The sequence below is a fragment of the Scyliorhinus torazame genome, chromosome 13, assembly GCF_047496885.1.
Source record: "Scyliorhinus torazame isolate Kashiwa2021f chromosome 13, sScyTor2.1, whole genome shotgun sequence".
NCBI lineage: Eukaryota > Metazoa > Chordata > Chondrichthyes > Carcharhiniformes > Scyliorhinidae > Scyliorhinus > Scyliorhinus torazame.
In genome coordinates, this window is record NC_092719.1 from 19534078 (window position 1) to 19554418 (window position 20341).

The 20341-nt window shown below is 45.5% G+C and overlaps 1 protein-coding gene across 1 annotated transcript in view; it reads left to right on the forward strand.

Moving 5' to 3' along the window:
* Nucleotides 1-20341, forward strand: part of col7a1l (collagen type VII alpha 1-like) — a 435910-nt gene that overhangs the window by 276694 nt on the left and 138875 nt on the right. Inside the window, exons 67-69 of the mRNA XM_072470919.1 lie at nucleotides 5169-5330; nucleotides 10827-10871; nucleotides 13644-13706. Of these exons, the coding sequence (XP_072327020.1) occupies nucleotides 5169-5330; nucleotides 10827-10871; nucleotides 13644-13706 (270 nt within the window). The remainder of the gene's footprint in view (nucleotides 1-5168; nucleotides 5331-10826; nucleotides 10872-13643; nucleotides 13707-20341) is intronic.

Consider the following 20341-nt stretch of genomic DNA (forward strand, 5'->3'; position numbering starts at 1 on the left):
ACACGGTTGCGATTGGTACAACGCAGTTTTATTCCAACTTGTTATTTACAGATTTGTCTTGGTACTCAGCACGTGGTGACTGTGTGAGTGTCTTGTTAATCAGGTCCTGTCCTTGTCCTTGTCTCCAGATGGACTGTCCAGCAGGTGTTGTGCTTCTTGTCTTATACTGTGTCTGCTCTTGTCTGTGATTGGCTGTCGTGTTATGTGTGCTAATTGGTCTGTTAGTCTATCTATCATGATGTGTGTGTTTGAATATCATGACATCCCCCCTTTTTTACAACGTGGTTATAAATATGAATGTGTCCTGAGTGCAGCTAAAGGTGTGTGTGCGTGATATTTATAGCATGTACATGTGGCGTAACTATATACATGGGGCGATGTCAGGTGTGGCATGCTAACGAGGTTGTACCATAACAAAAGAAGAAAAACTTTGAAGTGTGGCCCGGTCAAACGAGATCTGGAACGATAAAACAGTAACATGTTACAATACAATAGTTGCTAAATGTGTGAACAGTCTCATAAGTCCAGTCTAGTAGGTGGGCGACGAATTCGGGTTGACCGTCAGGGTGGCACTCCATTCATCGGCTGGATTGATGGTGTTGACCCGGTTCACATCAATGACCGCAACCCGGAAGGCGTCTTGGTCATCTGTGTCGTTGAGTTGGATGTCCCGATGTGGAGGCTGGATGGTTCACACGTGTCTGCGAGGTTGTCGGAGATGTGGAAGATCCACAGGTTGAGCCGCTCAACAGTAGGCAGCGTAGTGGCCCATCCTGCCACAGCGTAGGCATTGTCGGGTTTTTGCAGGACATTGCCCTTTTAAATGTGCAGCTCCACAGTTGCCGCACGTCATGACGTCATGGCGTTCGTTACGCCACTGCGCATGCGCAGTTCGGTCTTGCGTCGGGCGCGCCTGCGCAGTGCGTCCCTCAATGTTGCCGTTAGTTTTGGCGCGCACAAACGCGGGAGACCTCAAAAAGCGCGCAAAACGGCCGCCCTCGTCCGGGCCGCGGGCTGGGTGAAACTCGAGTGCCTGGATGCGTTCGGCCTCGTGGGCGGCCTGGCTTGCCGATTCGATCGCTTGGAACCCCCTCCGTGCCGATTCGGTCGCCTGAAATTGGGCAAAGCGGCTGGTCGCATTTTCATGCAGGACACAGGCTTCCACTGCAGACGCTAAGGTCAGGCCTTTAATTTTAAGAAGCTGCTGGCGTAGGCCACTGGAGGCAACGCCAAAAACGATCTGGTCCCGGATCATGGACTCTGAGGCGGTGCCGTAACCGCAGGACTGCGCGAGTATGCGGAGGTGCATCAGGAAGGACTGAAAGAGCTCATCCTTACCTTGCAGGCGTTGCTGAAAGATATACCTCTCAAAGCTTTCATTGACCTCAACGTTGAAGTGCTGGTCGAGCTTGAGGAGAACCGTGTCATATTTAGATTTGTTCTCGTCTTCCGCGAACACCAAGGAGTTGTATACATCGATGGCGTGCTGACCTGCGGTAGTGAGGAGCATGGCAATCTTTGTTTCGTCCGAGGCACCCTGTTTTTCGTTGGCTCGCATGAACAGTTCGAATCGCTGCTTGAAGAGCTTCCAATTGGTGCCCAGGTTCCCAGCGACTTGCAACGGCTGCGGTTTGTTGTGGGTGTCCATGGCTCAGGATGGCAGATTTGCCGGCAGGTATCGATCCACTCACTGGTATCATGTGGTGTTGGGTGCGCTGAGGTACAGATGAACCAACACGGTTGCGATTGGTACAATGCAGTTTTATTCCAACTTGTTATTTACAGATCTGTCTTGGTACTCAGCACGTGGTGACTGAGTGAGTGTCTTGTTAATCAGGTCCTGTCCTTGTCCTTGTCTCCAGATGGACTGTCCACCAGGTGTCGTGTTTCTTGTCTTATACTGTGTCTGCTCTTGTCTGTGATTGGCTGTCGTGTTATGTGTGCTAATTGGTCTGTTGGTCTATCTATCATGATGTGTGTGTTTGAATATCATGCCACCAGTAATCTCTGTACAATCACTCAATACCCAGTAATCTCTGTAAATTCACTCCACTACCCAGTAATCTCTGTACATTCACTCCAATACCCAGTAATCTCTGTACATTCACTCCAATATCCAGTAATCTCTGTAAATTCACTCCAATACCCAGTAATCTCTGTAAATTCACTCCAATACACAGTAATCTCTGTACAATCACTCAATACCCAGTAATCTCTGTAAATTCACTCCACTACCAAGTAATCTCCGCATATTCACTTCAATACCCAGCAATCTCTGTAACTTCACTCCAATACCCAGTAATCTCTGTAACTTCACTCCAATACCCAGTAATCTCTGTAAATTCACTCCAATACACAGTAATCTCTGTACAATCACTCAATACCCAGTAATCTCTGTAAATTCACTCCACTACCAAGTAATCTCCGCATATCCACTTCAATACCCAGCAATCTCTGTAACTTCACTCCAATACCCAGTAATCTCTGTAACTTCACTCCAATACCCAGTAATCTCTGTACATTCACTCCAATACCCAGTAATCTCTGTAAATTCGCTCAATACATAGTAATCTCCGAATATTCACTCCAATACCCAGTAATCTCTGTAAATTCGCTCAAACATAGTAATCTCCGAATATTCACTCCAGTACCCAGTAATCTCTGTAAATTCACTCCAATACCCAGTACCCTCTGTATGTTCACTCCAATACCCAGTAATCTCTGTATATTCACTCCAATACCCAGTACTCTCTGTACAATCACTCAATACCCAGTAATCTCTGTATATTCACTCCAATACCCAGTAATCTCTGTAAATTCACTCCACTACCCAGTAATCTCTGTACATTCACTCCAATACCCAGTAATCTCTGTACATTCACTCCAATATCCAGTAATCTCTGTAAATTCACTCCAATACCCAGTAATCTCTGTAAATTCACTCCAATACACAGTAATCTCTGTACAATCACTCAATACCCAGTAATCTCTGTAAATTCACTCCACTACCAAGTAATCTCCGCATATTCACTTCAATACCCAGCAATCTCTGTAACTTCACTCCAATACCCAGTAATCTCTGTAACTTCACTCCAATACCCAGTAATCTCTGTACATTCACTCCAATACCCAGTAATCTCTGTATATTCACTTCAATACCCATTATTCTCTGTGTAATCAGTCCAATAACCATTGTTCTCTGTATAGTCACACCAACATCATTCTTCTCTATATATTCACTTCAATACCCATTATTCTCTGTGCAGTCACTTCAATACCCATTGGGCGCAATTCTCCCATTGGGAGTCTAAGTGCCGACGTTGGAGTGAAAACCGGAGTGTTTCACTCCAGCGTCGGATCCCGCTCCCAGACCCCTATTCTCCCGCCCCCGGGGGTCTAGGAGCGGCGTCGCGTCATTTACGCCCGCCGGGACTTGGCGCCGCGTAAAAGCGGCGCTGCGTAAATGATGGCACCCGCGCATGCACGGTTGCCGTCCTCCCCGAGGCCGCCCCGCATGAAGATGTCAGATGGATCTTGCGGGGCAGCGGAGGAAAGGAGGTCCTCCTTCAGAGAGGCAGGCCTGTCGACTGGTGGGCACCGATCACGGGCCAGACCCCATTTGAGACCCTCCCAGTGCAGAAACCCCCCTCCCCCCCCCCCCCCCCCCCCCCCTCCACAGGCCACCCCTCCAGTGTTCCCGCACTGTTCCTGCCGGCAGCGACCAGGTGTGGACGGCGTCGGAGGGAAACCATCGTATTGGGCAGGCCGCTTGGCCCATCCGGGCCAGAGGTTCGCCGCTCGGCCATTGCATACGGCGAGCGGCGATTCTCCCAGCGGCCAACCGTGATTCTCACCACGCCGATTTGGGGGGGGGGGGAGAATCGCGTACGAGCGGCATGGCGGGACACGCGCGGCTCCCCGACAGTTCTCCCACTCGCCAGGGGGGGGGGGGAGAATTTCACCCAGGGTTCTCTGTGCATTCACACCAATATCATTATTCTCTGTATATTCACTCCAAGACCCATTATTCTCTGCATATTCGTTCTAATGCCATGAAACGGCGGAGTCGGGATTCCCAATTGGGGGGAGAATGGAGGGTCGAGTGACAAAACTGTTGCACTGCTCTAATCCCCTGCCGGCGGCCTCAAGGCGCTACCCTTCCCACTCTTGTCATGATTGACAGCTCCTCACCATATCGAAAGCAGCTAAGTGCTTTCTGCTGTGAAAAATAAGCTGCTTTTGATGTGGTGAGGAATTGTCAATCATAGCAAGAAACATTGTGGTCAGCATCAAAGCAGGGTACTTGAGATGCATGAAGGGAAAGATAGATCAACAATTCACCAAGCACCTGCCTCTGGAGCATTAAAACAGTCAATCACTGGCTTGTGCAATGTATTGCTGTGTGAAATTGAATGGAGGATTTTCATTTCAAAGGCTGTCAAGGGACTTGAAGCCCTTGAAGTATACTTGGTTTTGGAGGAAGCCTCTGACACTTGTAACAATTGCTGCTTTAAACACTTTTGTCTAAGGCAGCAGATGTTAGGGAAGGGTAAGTGAAAATGCAGTGATTTTTCACTCTACAGCCTGGACTGCTCTTCAGTTTTTAGGCAGGATGACTGGTGGGGGGGGTGGGAGTCTAATGGGGCCCACACATGGGAGAGGGTCTGCTGAGGGGGGGGGGACAGGTCACCCTCATGTGTGCCTGCTATGGGAGGGGGGAGTTGACTGGTATTCCTGTGATGGGCGGATGCCTCTAGTTGTCAGTGCGGGAGTTCGCAGGATTTGAATTGTGGAGGTGAGGGGGACCTGCCGCTGGACCTCGGTATCAGGCCACCTGCTGAAAATGGTGGCCCGTTACCAGGAGTCTGACAGAATCCAGCAAGCTCTTCCCCATGCATTAATTAGCATGGTAAAGGGGAGACACTTGCGCACTGCTCCCAGTGCCAGTGGAGACCAATAGTGATTCTCCACTGGCGGGAAGTCTCCAAACGGAGAATCCAGGCCCATTCTGCTCTGTATATTCATTTTAATGCTCATTATTCCTGTATATTCACTCCAATGCCCAATTTTCTCCCCTTGTTAGTAATTATCAAAATGATCCTTTTGCCAGTAGAATTAGACCCTTCGTTACATCCTGACAAGGGCATTTTGTTCTCCCTTTGATACAGGTACAGGGCTCATCTCTGAAGTATGATCTATCTAGCCAATCTCTCCCTGAAATGGAAGGGATGGTAGAAGAACCCGATTCTGATACAGCAGAGCCTGTTCATCTGGGTGGAGCTCATTTGTACCACAATGGAAATGTTTCATCACCTGGTAAAAAGCTGAAGGTAAGAAGAGAGTGGATGTGGACAGGGTGTATCCTCTTGTCAGATAATCTGGAACTAGAGGTCACTGTTTAAAATAAGAGATCCCTCATTTAAGACAGAGGTGAAGATAAATCTTTTCTCTCAGAGGGTCGTGAATCTCTTCCTCATAGGGCAGTGGAAGCAGAGCTTTTAAGTATATTTATCGACCATCAGGTACAATGTCAAATGTTACAAACAATTCCCCAATAAAAAATGCAAACTAAAACCTAAACACTGTAACTAAATCCCCTGAAAGCTGACAATGTCTAGATCTTTTAAAAAGGAAATAAAAGATTGCCATCTCAGGTAGAACTTCTCCACTGACTCCGTGATGGTATATTTAATTTTTTCTAAGTGCAGGAATGTCATTAAATCGCCCAGAAACATGGGCGGGATGAGAGACCTCTAGCTCGAAATCTTCACCTCCGGGCCACTGTGAGGCAAGGACGACAACATCCATCCCTATCCCAGAGTGAAACGCCGGTGAATCTGAGATCCCAAATATGGCTACCAATGGACATGGGTCCAGAACCACTTGACAAATCTCTGATATAGTGTTGAAGAAGCAAATTGGGGCAGGACCAAAATACATGTGTGTGTTTAGCTGGGGTGAGCAAATACCGACCACACTTATCCTCCACGTTTGAGAAAAGCCCACTCATCCTCGCCTTGGCCAAGTGCGTCCTGTGTAACACTTTGAACTGGATTAAACTCAACCAGGCACAAGAGGATGTGGAGTTAACCATGTAGAGGTCCTCCCTCCAAACCTCATCAGTAAGCACAGAACCCAGCTCCCTCTCCCATCTTGCCCTCACCTCATCCAATGGGGTGCGATCCAAACAGAGAATTAGCCATATAGTTCTAAGATGGACCCCTCACCAGCTTGAGCCAAGGATAAAACCTTCTTCAGCAAGGAGAAGGGCAGGGCCAAAGGAAAGGAAGGAAAAGTTTTACAGGAAAAGTCACAAATCTGAAAATAATGAGAGGCTAGAATTGGGAAACTGAAATTTGTCAACCAGACTTTATTGGCGAGGCAAACAAAAGTGGGGAAAGAGGGCAGCCCTGTCTGATACCCCTACGAAGAGGAAGTAATCTGAGTGCATAATGCCCATGCAAATCCTGGCAGTAAGGGACATTATACAACAGACAAATCCAGGAAGCAAATTTATGGCCGAATCCAAATCTCCCAAGAATCTCAAATAGAGATTTCCATTCCACCCTATCAAACGCTTTATCAACATCCAGAGATACTATAATCTCAGGCTCGGGTGCTGGGGAGGGGGGAAAGAATAACGTTTAAAAGGTGATGTAGATTGGCCGACAATTGCCGGCCCTTCACAAAGCCTGTTTGATATTACAGAATTCTAACTGGGCGGCAAAGCTCCAGCCAGAGCACCAGGACCTTAGCCAGCAGCTTAACGTCTGTGTTTAAAAGTGAGATGGGTCAGTGTGAACCACACTCAGCTGGGTCCTTGTCCTCCTTAAGAAGCAAAGAAATAGAGGCTTAAGTGAGGGTCGGAGGCAATGAACTCCGAGACAGTGAGTCATGAAACATATCCAATATTAAGGGTAGGAGCTGTTCTGAGAATTTTTGTAAACCTCGACCAGGCAGCCAGGGGCTTTGCCAGGTTGTATCAGCCCATTACATTATAAAATCTTGCCCGGTAGTAATGGGGAATGTAATTCACAGCTCTTGCCCACTTCAACAGTTGGGTTGTGCAGACCACCCAAGAAGTCAGTCTTGGTCAATTTATCTGCAGGGGGTTCTGACTCATATAGTTTGCAGTAATAAGATCTAAAAGCTGCGTTGACCTGGAGAGGGGTGGAAACAAGATTGCCGCCCTTATTGTGAATCCTTGGGATCTGGCTGCTTTCCATTTGAGGTGATGAGCCAGAAGACAACTGACCCTCTCCTCATGCTCATAAAAAGTACCCTGGAGCGTTGTAACTGACGCACAGCCTTGCCAGAGGATACCAGCTCGAAGTGGATCTGTAATTTTTCCCTGTTTGCCAATAGCTCCAGAGTAAGATCAAGCCAAGCCTTAAGGAACAAGACATTTAGGTTTGGAAAGACCCAATTTAGGATCCAAAACACAGTTCAGGTCACCTCCTAAAATCAGCTGGTACAAATCCATGTTGTTTAAAAGGCAATTGATAAAATTCGTATCAGCCCAGTTAGGGGCATAAACATTAACCATGAGTACCAGAGCGTTCACCAGGGAGTCACAAATAATAGTATAACGACCATTAGGGTCAGCTATAATCTGAGAGGAGGAGAATTAATCTTATTAATTAAAATTGTTGTGCCCCTGGCCTTGCCATTAAAACTGGAGTGAAAAAGCTGCCCAAATCAACCCTTACATAACCTGGTCTGGCCCTTGACACGCAAGTGGACTTCCTGCAAGAAACACTATCGGAGTTTAGGCTCTTAAGATGGGAAAATGCCCTTGATTATTTTACTGGGCCCCTGAACATTCCAGGTAACCAAATGAATTGGAGGTTTCCCACCATCCCATAATCAGGAGTCAGCCATTCCCAAAGAGAAATACCAAACAAGGGACACTGAAAAGGTTAAAAAAAATCCATGCAAGACGGCCACTGAGCCAAGTCAGATGACTCGACAAAGGAGAACCTACAAACACCGTCAGCAAGCTAACACTAAAATCCCTCCCTCCCCAACCTCAACAACACCATATTGAAAAAGTAAAAAAACAATACCCTATCCAAAAACCTAGTTCACAAAAACAATCTAACTTTACACTCTAAGCTCATTCTCACAGATTGTTGTAAAGAGCTGTAGTAAACCCTCTTTCTCCACTTCCGTTAGCTAACTCCTTTGTTAGCAGGGTGACTCCCGACTGAAAAGTAAAGCCTTATCTAGTTTACAATGCCACATTAGTGTTCAATGATCATGCGCAACAACAATGAAAAGAGCAAGAGAACAATAAAATGGTAACAAAAAAAAGGACCCTATAGCAGAAGACCCTCAAATCTAACCAAAGGTGTTGTGAGGACTCCCAAATCCCAAACATGACAAACATAAAATATGACGTGTCCATCCAGAGGGCCATAAAATACATTAAACATTGATTAAGAAAGTGCCCAATTTGAGCTTTCGACCAGAGGAATCTGCAGCTTCCAGAACATCAAGAAACGTTCCTTTCCCCCAACAGTCACCTGAAGGCGAGCCAAGTAAACCATTCTGAATATGACTCCATTTCTATACAAGATGGCTTTAACTCCATTGAAGGCAGCTCCTCGTTTTGCCAGGTCTGCACTCAGATCTTGGTACAGCTTGATGGAATGACCCTCTCATTTGATAACTCGATGCTCTCTAGCCCAGCGACTTGTTCCTTTTCCTTGAAGCTATGAAATTGTACGATAACCGCACAAAGCGGATTTCCGGATCGAGACTTCGGTCGCAGAAAACAATGGGCCCAGTCTAACTCTGGAGGGGATGCGAACGCACCTTCACCCACAATCTTGCAAAACATGTCCGAAAAATATTAAAAAGGTAAAGCCTTCAATCCCCTTCAGCAATCCCACAATGTAAATGTTCTTCCTCCTGAATCTATTTTCCAGGTCTCTGAGTTTGGTCTTCAATGACTTATTACATTCGATCACTGAAGTAAAATCGGCCTCTAGAGAGGTGATCCGATCGCTGTGGTCTGTTAATGCCGTCTCAACGCCTTTAATTGTGGCTCCATGAGCTCGATGGTCTTATTCATGCATTCTAAGGCCAAACGAATGGGGGCCAAGGCCTCTCAATCAATCTTTTAAGATCTATCACCAAACTTTGGCAATTCGCTCACCAAAATGCAAACGAGATGCTCGGACATTAGTAGAGTGGTCAGAAAAGGAAAAGGAGAACCACTCCCACCATCTGACTTCCAGAAGAATCCTGCAAGGTTTCAGAATTTTTGACAGATTTCAGCCTGAATCCTTCTTATTTTTGGCTCTTCCGGGCATCCCGTAAGGTAGACGCTCTATTTCACTAAATTATGAGATTTCTAAAAGATAAATGGTTTGTGGTGCCAGAAAAGGGGGTTAAAAAAAAAAAAATCAGCTTTCCAGCGGGAGCACCTCATGCATGTCCTCCCCCTAAATTACTCCACCTGAAGTCCAGTTTTGAAATTTTTTAAGGTAGATCTAGATAGATTCTTGATTAACAAGAGGGTGAAAGGTTATCAGGGATATGCAAGAAGGTAGGACTGAGGTTACAAGCCATGATCTTATGAGAAATATCTTAGGATTTGGATATGACCAGCTGTCCTTGACTACCAAGTGAGTTTGAGCACCATACCATAAGAGTTGCTGATGCGGGTTTCATTTTTGGCACAAAATTTAGGAAGTAATTGGCCATCTTCATTGATCTTACTCACCCCATGATGATCAAGAAGGCCAAGATGGTGATCAAAGGTCCTCTTGAAGGATGCTTACAAGAGTGAAATAAAAGTCCTAACCACTGATTTTCACAGGTGGGAAACACTAGCCAATGACAGACGCAAATGTCAACATTACATATGTGTGCGACCATGGCATTAGGTGTCTCAGTGGCTTGGCAAGACAGCAATGCCAAAAACCCAGCAACCACAATGACCCCTGATAATGACCTCATATGTGACACCTGCCTCTCACAGATTGGTTTCTTCAGCAACCAGCAAAAGTGCATCATATGAAACTATCCCATGTATTTGCGACACGCCCATCATCTTAGACAGATGGAAGGATGACGACAATGCTACATAGGCCATTGGGTTTACCATCCTACAGATTTTGAAGTAGAATGTTTGAAAAGCAGCACCTAATGAAGGCTGTGCTAAACAGACTCAATCCCCCCTCCCCCCAACCCCGGCCACCATTGGATGAGTCAAATATAGCATAGATGTGCTTTTCACCGCATTTATCTTTTTGATCTGCTGGATGCCATCAACGTGGCTGAGAGTTATTCTGACAGGTCCATTTTAAGCATTATTCCTTTCTTTCCGATGCCTGGTCACCAGATTTAGTTATTTGATTACTGAAAGCCTCCAGAAGCAAAGGAAACAACCCTTTGGCAATTTGCAAGCCTTTAAACGGCTTCAAGCCCTTCCAGTTAAAATGCCAATAGCAGGCACTGGACCCTCATTATTGATCCTGTTATTCCACCGGTTACCCATTATACAGATGTTGAACTACTCTGAACTACCCTCAACCAATCACTCTCTTAAGTATGCTGTGACATAATGTACAGGCCCTGAAATTCCATCAAAATGCCCAGAAAACGATTGTTTTTATCTGTTTATGTCATTGTCATGGAGATCTGTTCATCTTGCTGGGAGTTACGAGGAGAATCAGAACCAACACTGCATAATTTCTGGCTGCAGAATCTATACACAATGCGGTTCAAATAACTAATCTAATTGTATCCTAACATGCTCACCTTTTTTGTTTTGTGCAACACTAAAGATTTCCGTTCTTTTTTGCATTTCTAAACAGGAAAAGCAAAAGGAAAGGAGACATAAAGGCAAAAAGACATTAATGGTAAGTTTCCTGTCTTGTTGCTAAATAGCCTCTTACTCCTCCCCCGTGTTGAAATCAAGATTCACGATCTCGGTAAAATGTGCAATGTCATATGGAATTCAATGAGGGCAAGCATAAGGTTGTTCACATAGGACCAAAAATAATAATTTTTGAGCATTCTCTAAGATGACGAGTGTAATAATCTTGCCAAGGCCAGTCTCCCAACTCCATACCCCTTTATTTATGGAGTGGGAAAGGCCGAAGCCATGGCTTACATCACATAATCCAAGCCCAGGGATTTACGGAATATCGGCCTGGGTTGAATCAGCGTGTTTTAAACTCTTGCTGCTCATTTCCCTTTAAACAAGCTCCTGCCCCACAATAGGGAAGTTAATATTCCACAAGGCCCACGGGGAGATCTATTGAAAACCCTCCATGACCTTTGTGGCCGACATAACATCTCTCCCCTCTTAAGTCCGTTTCATCCCCAGTATCCCTGCTGTGAGAAAGTCCCTTCTGCTGCAAGAAAATCCCTTCCACCACTTGGCGATCCGTCTGAGGTCAGTCAAGGGTGGGAACAGGTCTGGTGGTGTGAGCCGAAATGGGGGCCTTCGCTTCTGGAGGGAGCACCGAAGAGTTATGGACCCAGGTTCCCTCGGGGAACCAGATTCCTCTGCTTCCATCTCAGGGTCCGTGTCCCTGTTATCCAGGCAGGCGGACGGACGGTCGCTGGTTCAGCTTCAAGCTATTTCCCTATTCTGACAGCTGCCACCTCCAGGGCTGCTAACGAGGCTTGCTCGGGGCAGTCTTCCTGCTCCTGAGGTGGTTCCTCACAACCTTACCTTGGACCTTCACTTTGTATGACACTGACCTCATTTCCTCCATTATGATCCCTGGGACCCAGCTGGGACGATCTCCAAAGTTCCTCACGGAAACCTGATCACTGTTTCCAATGTTCTTTCTGTTCCTGCAGAGTTGCAATTTCTTTTCTGGTCCTCTTGTTGGGACTCCACCCTCCCCACCAGGTTTGAGTATAGTGTGGTTAGGGTTAGGATTAGTCTCGTACAAAACCACTGTTCGATTAGCAGTTCCAGTGGGACAATTCCTGTTCTCTGAGGACTGGTCCTATAGTTGAATAAAGTACAAGCCAATTTAGTCTCAATGGATGCCCTATATTGTTTCTTCATGCCAGTTTTAAAAGTCTGCACCGCCCGTTCCACCAGCCCATTTGATGACCGGTGATGAGGGGCTGTTCTGATGTGTCTGATGCCATTGGATAACATGAAGTTTTGGAGCTCACTATCAGTGAAAGGCACTGCCGTTATGGGAAACCAGGACTTCTGTTATTCCATGCATGCAGGAACTCTGTTGTAATTTCTCGATTGTAGCGTGGGAGGTAGTGGAGCTTATGTGGTGTATCTCCAACCATTTGGAGTGTGAATTTGCCAGGATGACAAACACTCACACCCATAGCCTGCCAGGCCACAATCATTGATGTAGGGAGGATGAGGGAGGGAGATTTTCCTGGCGTAAGTTGCACTCTCTCACCATCCCGTGATATCAGAGCTGAGGTTGAGCCACCATCACGGCCTCTTCCAATGCTGGTAAAGGAGCCAGGCTTGTGGGCAGCGGGAGGTGAGTCAGCGCATCAGCGTTAGCTATCCAGGTTCCAGGGCGATGTTCAAAAAGGTATTCATAAACTGCAAATAACAGGGCCCAACACTGTATCTGGGTGAAACAATAGGGGTATTTCCATATCTTCCTTAAAAAGCCGGTTACTATTATGAAACGCCTACCCTGGATATATTAGTGGAATCTTTCATACCAAACACAACCGCCAAGCCCTCCTTTTCAATTTGATAATACCTCTGCTCGACATCCGAAAGGTTCCTGGATGGTAGATGGATGGGCCTTTCTGTTCCGTCTTTCCAGCGGTGGGTAAGTACCGCCCCAACCCCGTAAGAGGAAACACCACATGTCAAAATGAGTTCTTCCTTAGGGTCAAGGTGGACCAATGAGTTGGATGAAAGCAATTGTCGTTTAATGCTATTGAAAGCCTCTAACTGTGGTGCCTCTCAAGACCCTATTTGGTACTTCCATAGGAGGGTATGCAAGAGAGTCAGTAACGAAGCCAAATTCGGGAAAATTTTGCATAAAAATGTATTAATCTCAGGAAGGATTTTAACTCCATGGTGTTTCTTGGAGTTGGTACTTCCTTGTTGTTCTTTACCCTTGTCCTCTACTGGATGTAAACTTTTTTTATCCACCCAATAACCAAAGGAGGTTCATTTGCTTGAAAAACATATTGTTCCCTCTTCAGGTGTACCCCAGCTCTCGAGAATTTCTGCAAGATTTCCTCTAGGTTTGCCAGATGCTCACATTCTGAAATCCCTGTGACCAAGTACACCGCCACTTTGGGTAACCCTTGGAGTATGTTCTCCAAGATCTTTAGGAATGTGGCACACGCTGATGAGACCCCAAAGGTCAAGCGAGTATACTCATATAGGCCCTTGTGCGTGTTGATTATAAAATACATCTGGGAAGGCTCGTCTAATTCAAATTGAAGATAGACGTGGTTTATACCCAACATAGTGAACGACTACCACCTGCTAAATTGGCGTTCAAGTCTGTGGAGTTAGGTGGAGTTCTAATTGACTGGTTAGTTGCAGACTGGAGGGATTGAATGGCCTACTCGTTTTCCTCTGGCCTCTGAACTCCCGTGGGCATCAGATTGGACCGCAGAGGCATGTGCATTGGGCAAATATCTGTGATCAATTATTCCTTGTGTTGCAGGCAGATAGTCCCAGTCTGGATTCCATTTTCAATGTCACTGATACAGATCTTCATGAATCAAAGGTAAGAGCTATTCAGATCAAGCAATGTACTGATCATAACCTGAAAAAGTAACATTGATGCTGTGGATAATTCCAATCCCAAATGACAACTCTAAATGGTTTCAGGAACCAAAAGGGAATTGCGTAATAAACACTAAGTTTAGTCCTTTGAATGAATCTCGGCATCAGCTGTTATCTATTATTCTCCATTCTAATACCCTTCATCCTAAATATTAACAATTGGGTGCAATAAATCATTTTAAGATTTTACAAAGTGACGTAAATTGTATTATCATTTGAGGAAAACGGAGTCCATTTTTTAAAGAATGGGATACAGAGGAAGAGTTTATGGTTTTCACAAAAGGACAGACTGTTATCAGGAAGGAGGCTAACCGGACTGTATTTAAGAAGATGCAACTAGATCGCGATGGGTGCCATTATGATCATTCATCCAAAACAAGTGATGAGTCAGAGGTGAATCCACCAAAAAGATGAATGGATTGGAGGCTGGGCCATATTCAGCTTCAGGCCTCATTTGAGTACCATCGGGGAGTTCCTCTGCCCTAATTGGACATTGATGAAGAGTTTACTGAATAGGCAGAATGCGGAGTGGGCAGAAATGATGGCAGCTCCATGAGCAAACCACGCCAAAAGGTGGCAGTAACAGGGAGCGGAGGTAGACTGGAATGGAATTGACTTACTGGATGGCAGTTAACCTTAGTATTATTGTGTAGTCAGGAGAAATACTTGTCCACATGTACTTGAAAATTGTAAGTTGTGTCCGTCCTACAACTATTGTAGGTTTTAATTTATGGGCTTTTAACATTAATAATGCTGGTTGCTGACCCAAATATTCCTTTCCCAGCTCATGAATCAAGTCTTGACTGCCGTAATCATTTACCTCTTCTTTGTTTCAATAATTACATGTCTCAACCTGGTAAAAAAAACATTGTCCAAGGTTTGCAAACTATTTGAGGTGTAAATGATTTGTTGCTCAGCTGCAGGCCTTCACATAGAAGATGCCTCTCAGCAGAAGCTTTCCAGTGCCTTAAACCAATTTCTTTCCTTCACTTACACAGGATCATTCACATACCCACACAGATCCAGATTCTGACAGAGATTTGGGAAATTAAGCTGCTCCGCTCATTTACCAATTCAAATGCGAACCTTTAATTGTCGGGATGTTTTGACAAGTGATCTGGACGTCAAAGAGCTCTTCACACATAATTACATAGACAGGCTTCTCTTAAAAAAAAAAAGAAAACTGATATGGATTTGTAACAGCTGTAATATGTCAGCGATTTATTGCTTACAGCACATAAAAACTTAGATTGAATGTGGTAAAAAATATGAAATGGTAGATGGGTCTGATACATAGGAAGATTAGGAGTGAAAACGAAAGGTTTGTTCAAGGGCTAAATGAAAATGAAATTAAAACCGCTTATTGTCACAAGTAGGCTTCAAATGAAGTTACTGTGAAAAGCCCCTAGTTGCCACATTCCGGCACCTGTTCGGGGAGGCTGGCACGGGAATTGAACCGTGCTGCTGGCCTGCCTTGGTCTGCTTTCAAAGACAGCTGTTTAGCCCTGTGCTGAACCAGTAATTAGAGCAGTTTGAGTCACCTGGATGCAACTCAATGTTTAATCTAATGGCCATTTAAAATGCAGTGAATTCATTCATTGCTCTTGTAGAAATGGGCTTGTTGCAATGCCAAGGAGCAAAAACCTTTATGTACGCTAATCCCCAAACTGTTTTTGGAACAGAGTCTGTTCAGACAGTTGACTGAATAGTTGGCAAAAGTTGACTTGAGAATAAGATACATGCACTAAAATAACGCTGTTTGAATATTAATGTGTGAATGCTTAATTAATTCATATGAAATTCATTTCGGAGGTGTTACCCAGCTACATTAAATAGGTTAACGCTACCATTAAAATAGACGTCCAGGATACAATTAGATATTTAAATAACAATTTAACTTCAAGGCAAGTTTAATTCCTCATCACATTGGCAAATTAATATGAAAACAAAATTAATCAAGAAATGATATTGTTTTTATGCTGTAGGTTATGCTTCCTAATTGATCTGTAATTGTTTCAATGAAGCTATGGAATATTTTACGATTAAATAAAAGTAATTGCCCTCAACCTAAATGGGAAAAAATAGCTTTTAATAATTAAAATGGAAATTTCTCAAGAAGAAAAACAGATTTTAACTTTACAATGTCGTCAAACAAAATCCACCTGATTCAAATATTTAAGCATTAAAAAAGAAAGGGTGATTGTGAATGATTAATGGATCCTTTTTTATTAGAAATGTGTATTTTTATGGGCAGGTTTTGTCCAGGATTTTTAAAAATGTTAATTTCATCCCTCACCATTACTGTGTAACTAAATGAAGTGGAACTGATGTCTTTTCTGAAAATGTATCTACTGACAGCGGATACATAGCTTGTTCAAGAGGTTTGCTCTATTCTGCCATATTATGCTGTGTGAATAACTACATGGGACTTGAAATTAATTAATCCCAGTGAAAAGAAACCCTCTGGTAAAACCATGGTTAATGTCTGTTCATTCTTTCAGCTATCCAATCCCAACAGAGTTTCCCTTTTACTCTGACGGCATTATCACACAACAGACCGACTGGGTTTGAAATGTTGCCGTCCTATAAATTTGAAGAGCAAATGTATTCATTGCACGTTCACATGCTCAGATGATGATTCAGGTGCAAAGGTGATCTGAAATGAAGTGAAATGAAATGAAAATCGCTTATTGTCACAAGTAGGCTTCAAATGAAGTTACAGTGAAAAGCCCCTAGAAAATTATGTGGTACGAGCGCACTAAATCCCTTTAGTTACTCCGCTGAGCAAGACGAATTCTTGGCGTGCACATTCATCTCAATTTTTTTTACAATCCAATTGGTGGAAGCCTCTTACGTCCATTCATTCTTTTGCGTATATAATGAATAAACAAAAATGTTAGGGAGTGGTGGCTAGTGGTGTAGGTGAACAATAGGATTTAGGGATCTGGGCACATATGAAAGGTTAGGTCAAAGGCACAAAACAGGATCAGAAAGATTAATTGAATGCTGACTTTCAGGATGGTAAAGTATTTTTGAAGAACACGAACAAATGAACAGGGTATATATGTACTGACTACTCCTTGCCCATGGGAATCCAGAATCAGGGGCAAGGCAGACAAATTTGCTCATGTTGCTTTGCAGACTTGCTTCAATTTCTGGGCAGCCCACACAGTCCTCTTCATTGATATATTTGGAGTACACCTGAGTAGGGTATTGGCCCACACTGCGGCTTCCCTTGGAGAACTGATGCAAGTCTATGCAGAACAAACTTATTCGCTATAACTTTAAAATGAGAATTAAACTGGTAAAAAGTAAACCCAGTAAACAAACCATGAAAAGGAATGTGAAAGTGTGGAATGCGCTGCCTCCAAATACGATAGATGGTCATTCAATTGAGCTATTTAAAAGAGAAACACTTATTAAAGGATATTTAGAGCAAGCACGGGTAACAAACTACCATTGTAATCTCAATTGATCAAATCACCTACACCTGCTCCTATGGTTAAGGATGAGGGCTAAGTCAGATGGCTCATTGGTTTAAAACAATACTCTTTTATATTTGGAATTTTAGGTCAAACCTAACCTACTATGAAGGGATTCAAGCCTTGAGAATCATGGAATGATACAGGACAAAAAAGAGGCCATTTAGCACATTGTATCTGTACTTCTGTTTGAAAGAACTATCCAATTAGTCACACTCCCCTGTCCTTGCCCAAGGGCTCTACATGTTTTCCACTCCCAGTACCTAACTTACTATGTTTTGAGCCTATATCCAACATCCATTCAGGCTTTGCATTCAGCTTATAACTTGCTGATTAAAACACTTTTTTCCTTATGGCTACACTGTTTTTTTTTGTCAATTGCATTAAAGTTCTAATCTAGTTCCACCTGGATCAAGTCAACAGTTCAGAATTGCTCTGATATGACACGAGCAATCTCGTTCTGGTATCAGTAATTTGAAAGTGGAACAAACAGCACCAGCAAGAACAGGGGGCGGGATTCTCCGTTCCCGCGCCGGTTGGGAGAATCGCCTGGGTCGCCAAAATTTCCCACGACGCTGGTCCGACGCCTTCCCGCGATTCTCCCAAGCGGCGAGAACGGCCCCGTCGAGTTCCACGCTGCGCAGGCCGGAGAATCGCCCGAGACACCCAAAATGGCGATTCTCCGGCACCCCTGCTATTCTCAGGCCCGGATGGGCCGATCGGCCAGGCCAAAACGGCGGGTTCCCCTCGGCACCGTCCACACCTGGGGCGGAATTCTCCGGAAACGGCGCGATGTCCGCCGACTGGCGCCCAAAACGGCGCCAATCAGACGGGCATCGCGCCGCCCCAAAGGTGCGGAATGCTCTGCATCTTTGGGGGCCGAGCCCCAACATTGAGGGGCTAGGCCGACGCCGGAGGAATTTCCGCCCTGCCAGCTGGCGGAAACAGCCTTTGTTGCCCCGCCAGCTGGCGCGGAAATGACATCTCCAGGCGGCGCATGCGCGGGAGTGTCAGCGGCAGTTGACAGTTTCCCACGCATGTGCAGTGGAGGGAGTCTCTTCCACCTCCGCCATGGTGGAGACCGTGGCGGAGGCGGAAGGGAAAGAGTGCCCCCACGGCACAGGCACGGCACAGGATCGGTGGGCCCCGATCGCGGGCCAGGCCACCGTGGGGGCACCCCTCGGGGTCAGATCGCCCCGCGCCCCCCCCAGGACTCCGGAGCCCGCCCACGCCGCCTTGTCCCGCCGGTAAGGTAGGTGATTTAATTTACGCCGGCGGGACAGGCAATTTATCGGCGGGACTTCGGCCCATCCGGGCTGGAGAATCGAGCGGGGGGGCCCCGCCAACCGGCACGGCGCGATTCCCGCTCCCGCCGAATATCCGTTGCCGGAGACTTCGGCAACCGGCGGGGGCGGGATTCACGCCAGTCCCCGGCGATTCTCCGACCCGGCGAGGGGTCGGAGAATGTCGCCCCTGGTCGCTGCCAGCGGGAACAGCGCGGGAATGCTGGGGGGGCTGCCTGCGGGAGGTGGGGGGGGGGAGGGGGGATCCTGCACCGGGGGGGGGGTCTGACATCTTCTTGCGGGGCGGACTCGGAGAGGACGGCAACCACGCATGCGCGGGTGATGCCAGTTATGTGGCGCCGGCCAATGTATGTATGCGGCGCCGCCTTTACGTGGAGACAAGGCCTGGCACGTGTAAATGACGCGGCCCCGCTCTTAGCCCATTAACGGGCCCTGAATTGGTCGGGATAGGGGCCGTTTCGCGCCGCCGTGAACCTCGACGCCGTTCATGACGGCGTGGGCACTTCGGCGCGGGAGCGGAGAATCGCGCCCCTTAAGGTGTTGTGCTGAGTTGGACTGAAGGCAGTTGTTGTGATGGAGTTTTACTCTGCAACTAGCCCTCATTGTCCACGACCCACAAGTGACGATAGAGAATGAATCGGTCATTCCTCATCAACATCATCCCTCATCTAGATGACACAATTTTCTCCAGATAGCAACCTCAATTATTTGAGGATCGTCCAATTACAGCTTGTACAATGATTTTGCTCTGGGGTGGGGCACGAGCAAGACCCCCCAAGTCTATCTTAGTTGGAACTGGGATCGAACCCTGCCTTGTTGCTGTTGATTCCAGACCAGCCATCTAGCCAACTGAGCTCATTAGCTCCTGACAAACACAATAACTCACCCAAAAAAGTAAGAACATTACAGACTAAAGATAAACTGAAGTTTATCAAAGAGGAATGGATTTGTCCAGCTCCCTTTCCTGAATATTCACACTTCATTTAATCCAGTACTCGGTGAACAGACCGCACAGCATAATATCAGCAAGGTTTTCACCTCTGAGAAAAGGGTCTGAACCAAATTTGCATCCAAGAAATTCAGAAAAGAGTAATAATATCCTAAGGGTTTCTAAATTTGATTTGTCAGTGTGTATTTTCAACCCGCCAAAACATCCTTTTAATATATAAATAAATGATCTGGTTTTATAAGAGTATTGTCTTCAGCTGTGTTAAAGTGTGATCTAACATCGGAAAGGAAATGTTTTATTAAGTTGCATTTTGTGTTTGTGTTTAATTTTTGGAAGATAAAAATAAAATATGTCTTGTTAAATAAATAAAAATGAATAAACTATTCTTGTCTTCAAAAAAAATTCTTCCTGTGAACTTTATTAAACCATCTGGTGTTAAGCATCATCTGAATGAGTCTGTGAATGAAATTCTGGTGGGGAAGATCACATGGTTAATGGAACCCACTGGGTTTCCTTCCACAGTCCAAAGATGTGCAGGTTAGGTGGATTGACCGTGATAAATTTCCCCTTAGTGTTTAGGGATGTGCAGATTAGGTTATGGGGTAATAGGGAGAGGGAGGGGTGGACAGGGGAGTGGACATGGGTAAATTGCCCTTTCAGAGGGTCAGTGCAGACTCGGTGGGCCAAATGGCCTCCTTCTGCATTGTAGGGTTCTATGATTCGCCTTCTGTTGAAATTAAATATATCTAGAAGACATGAAACAGACACTTTAAATTTGTTTGTAAAGTTTGCATTAAATAAGTTATTAAGTCACATTTGCAATGTAACTTTAGAGGGAGGA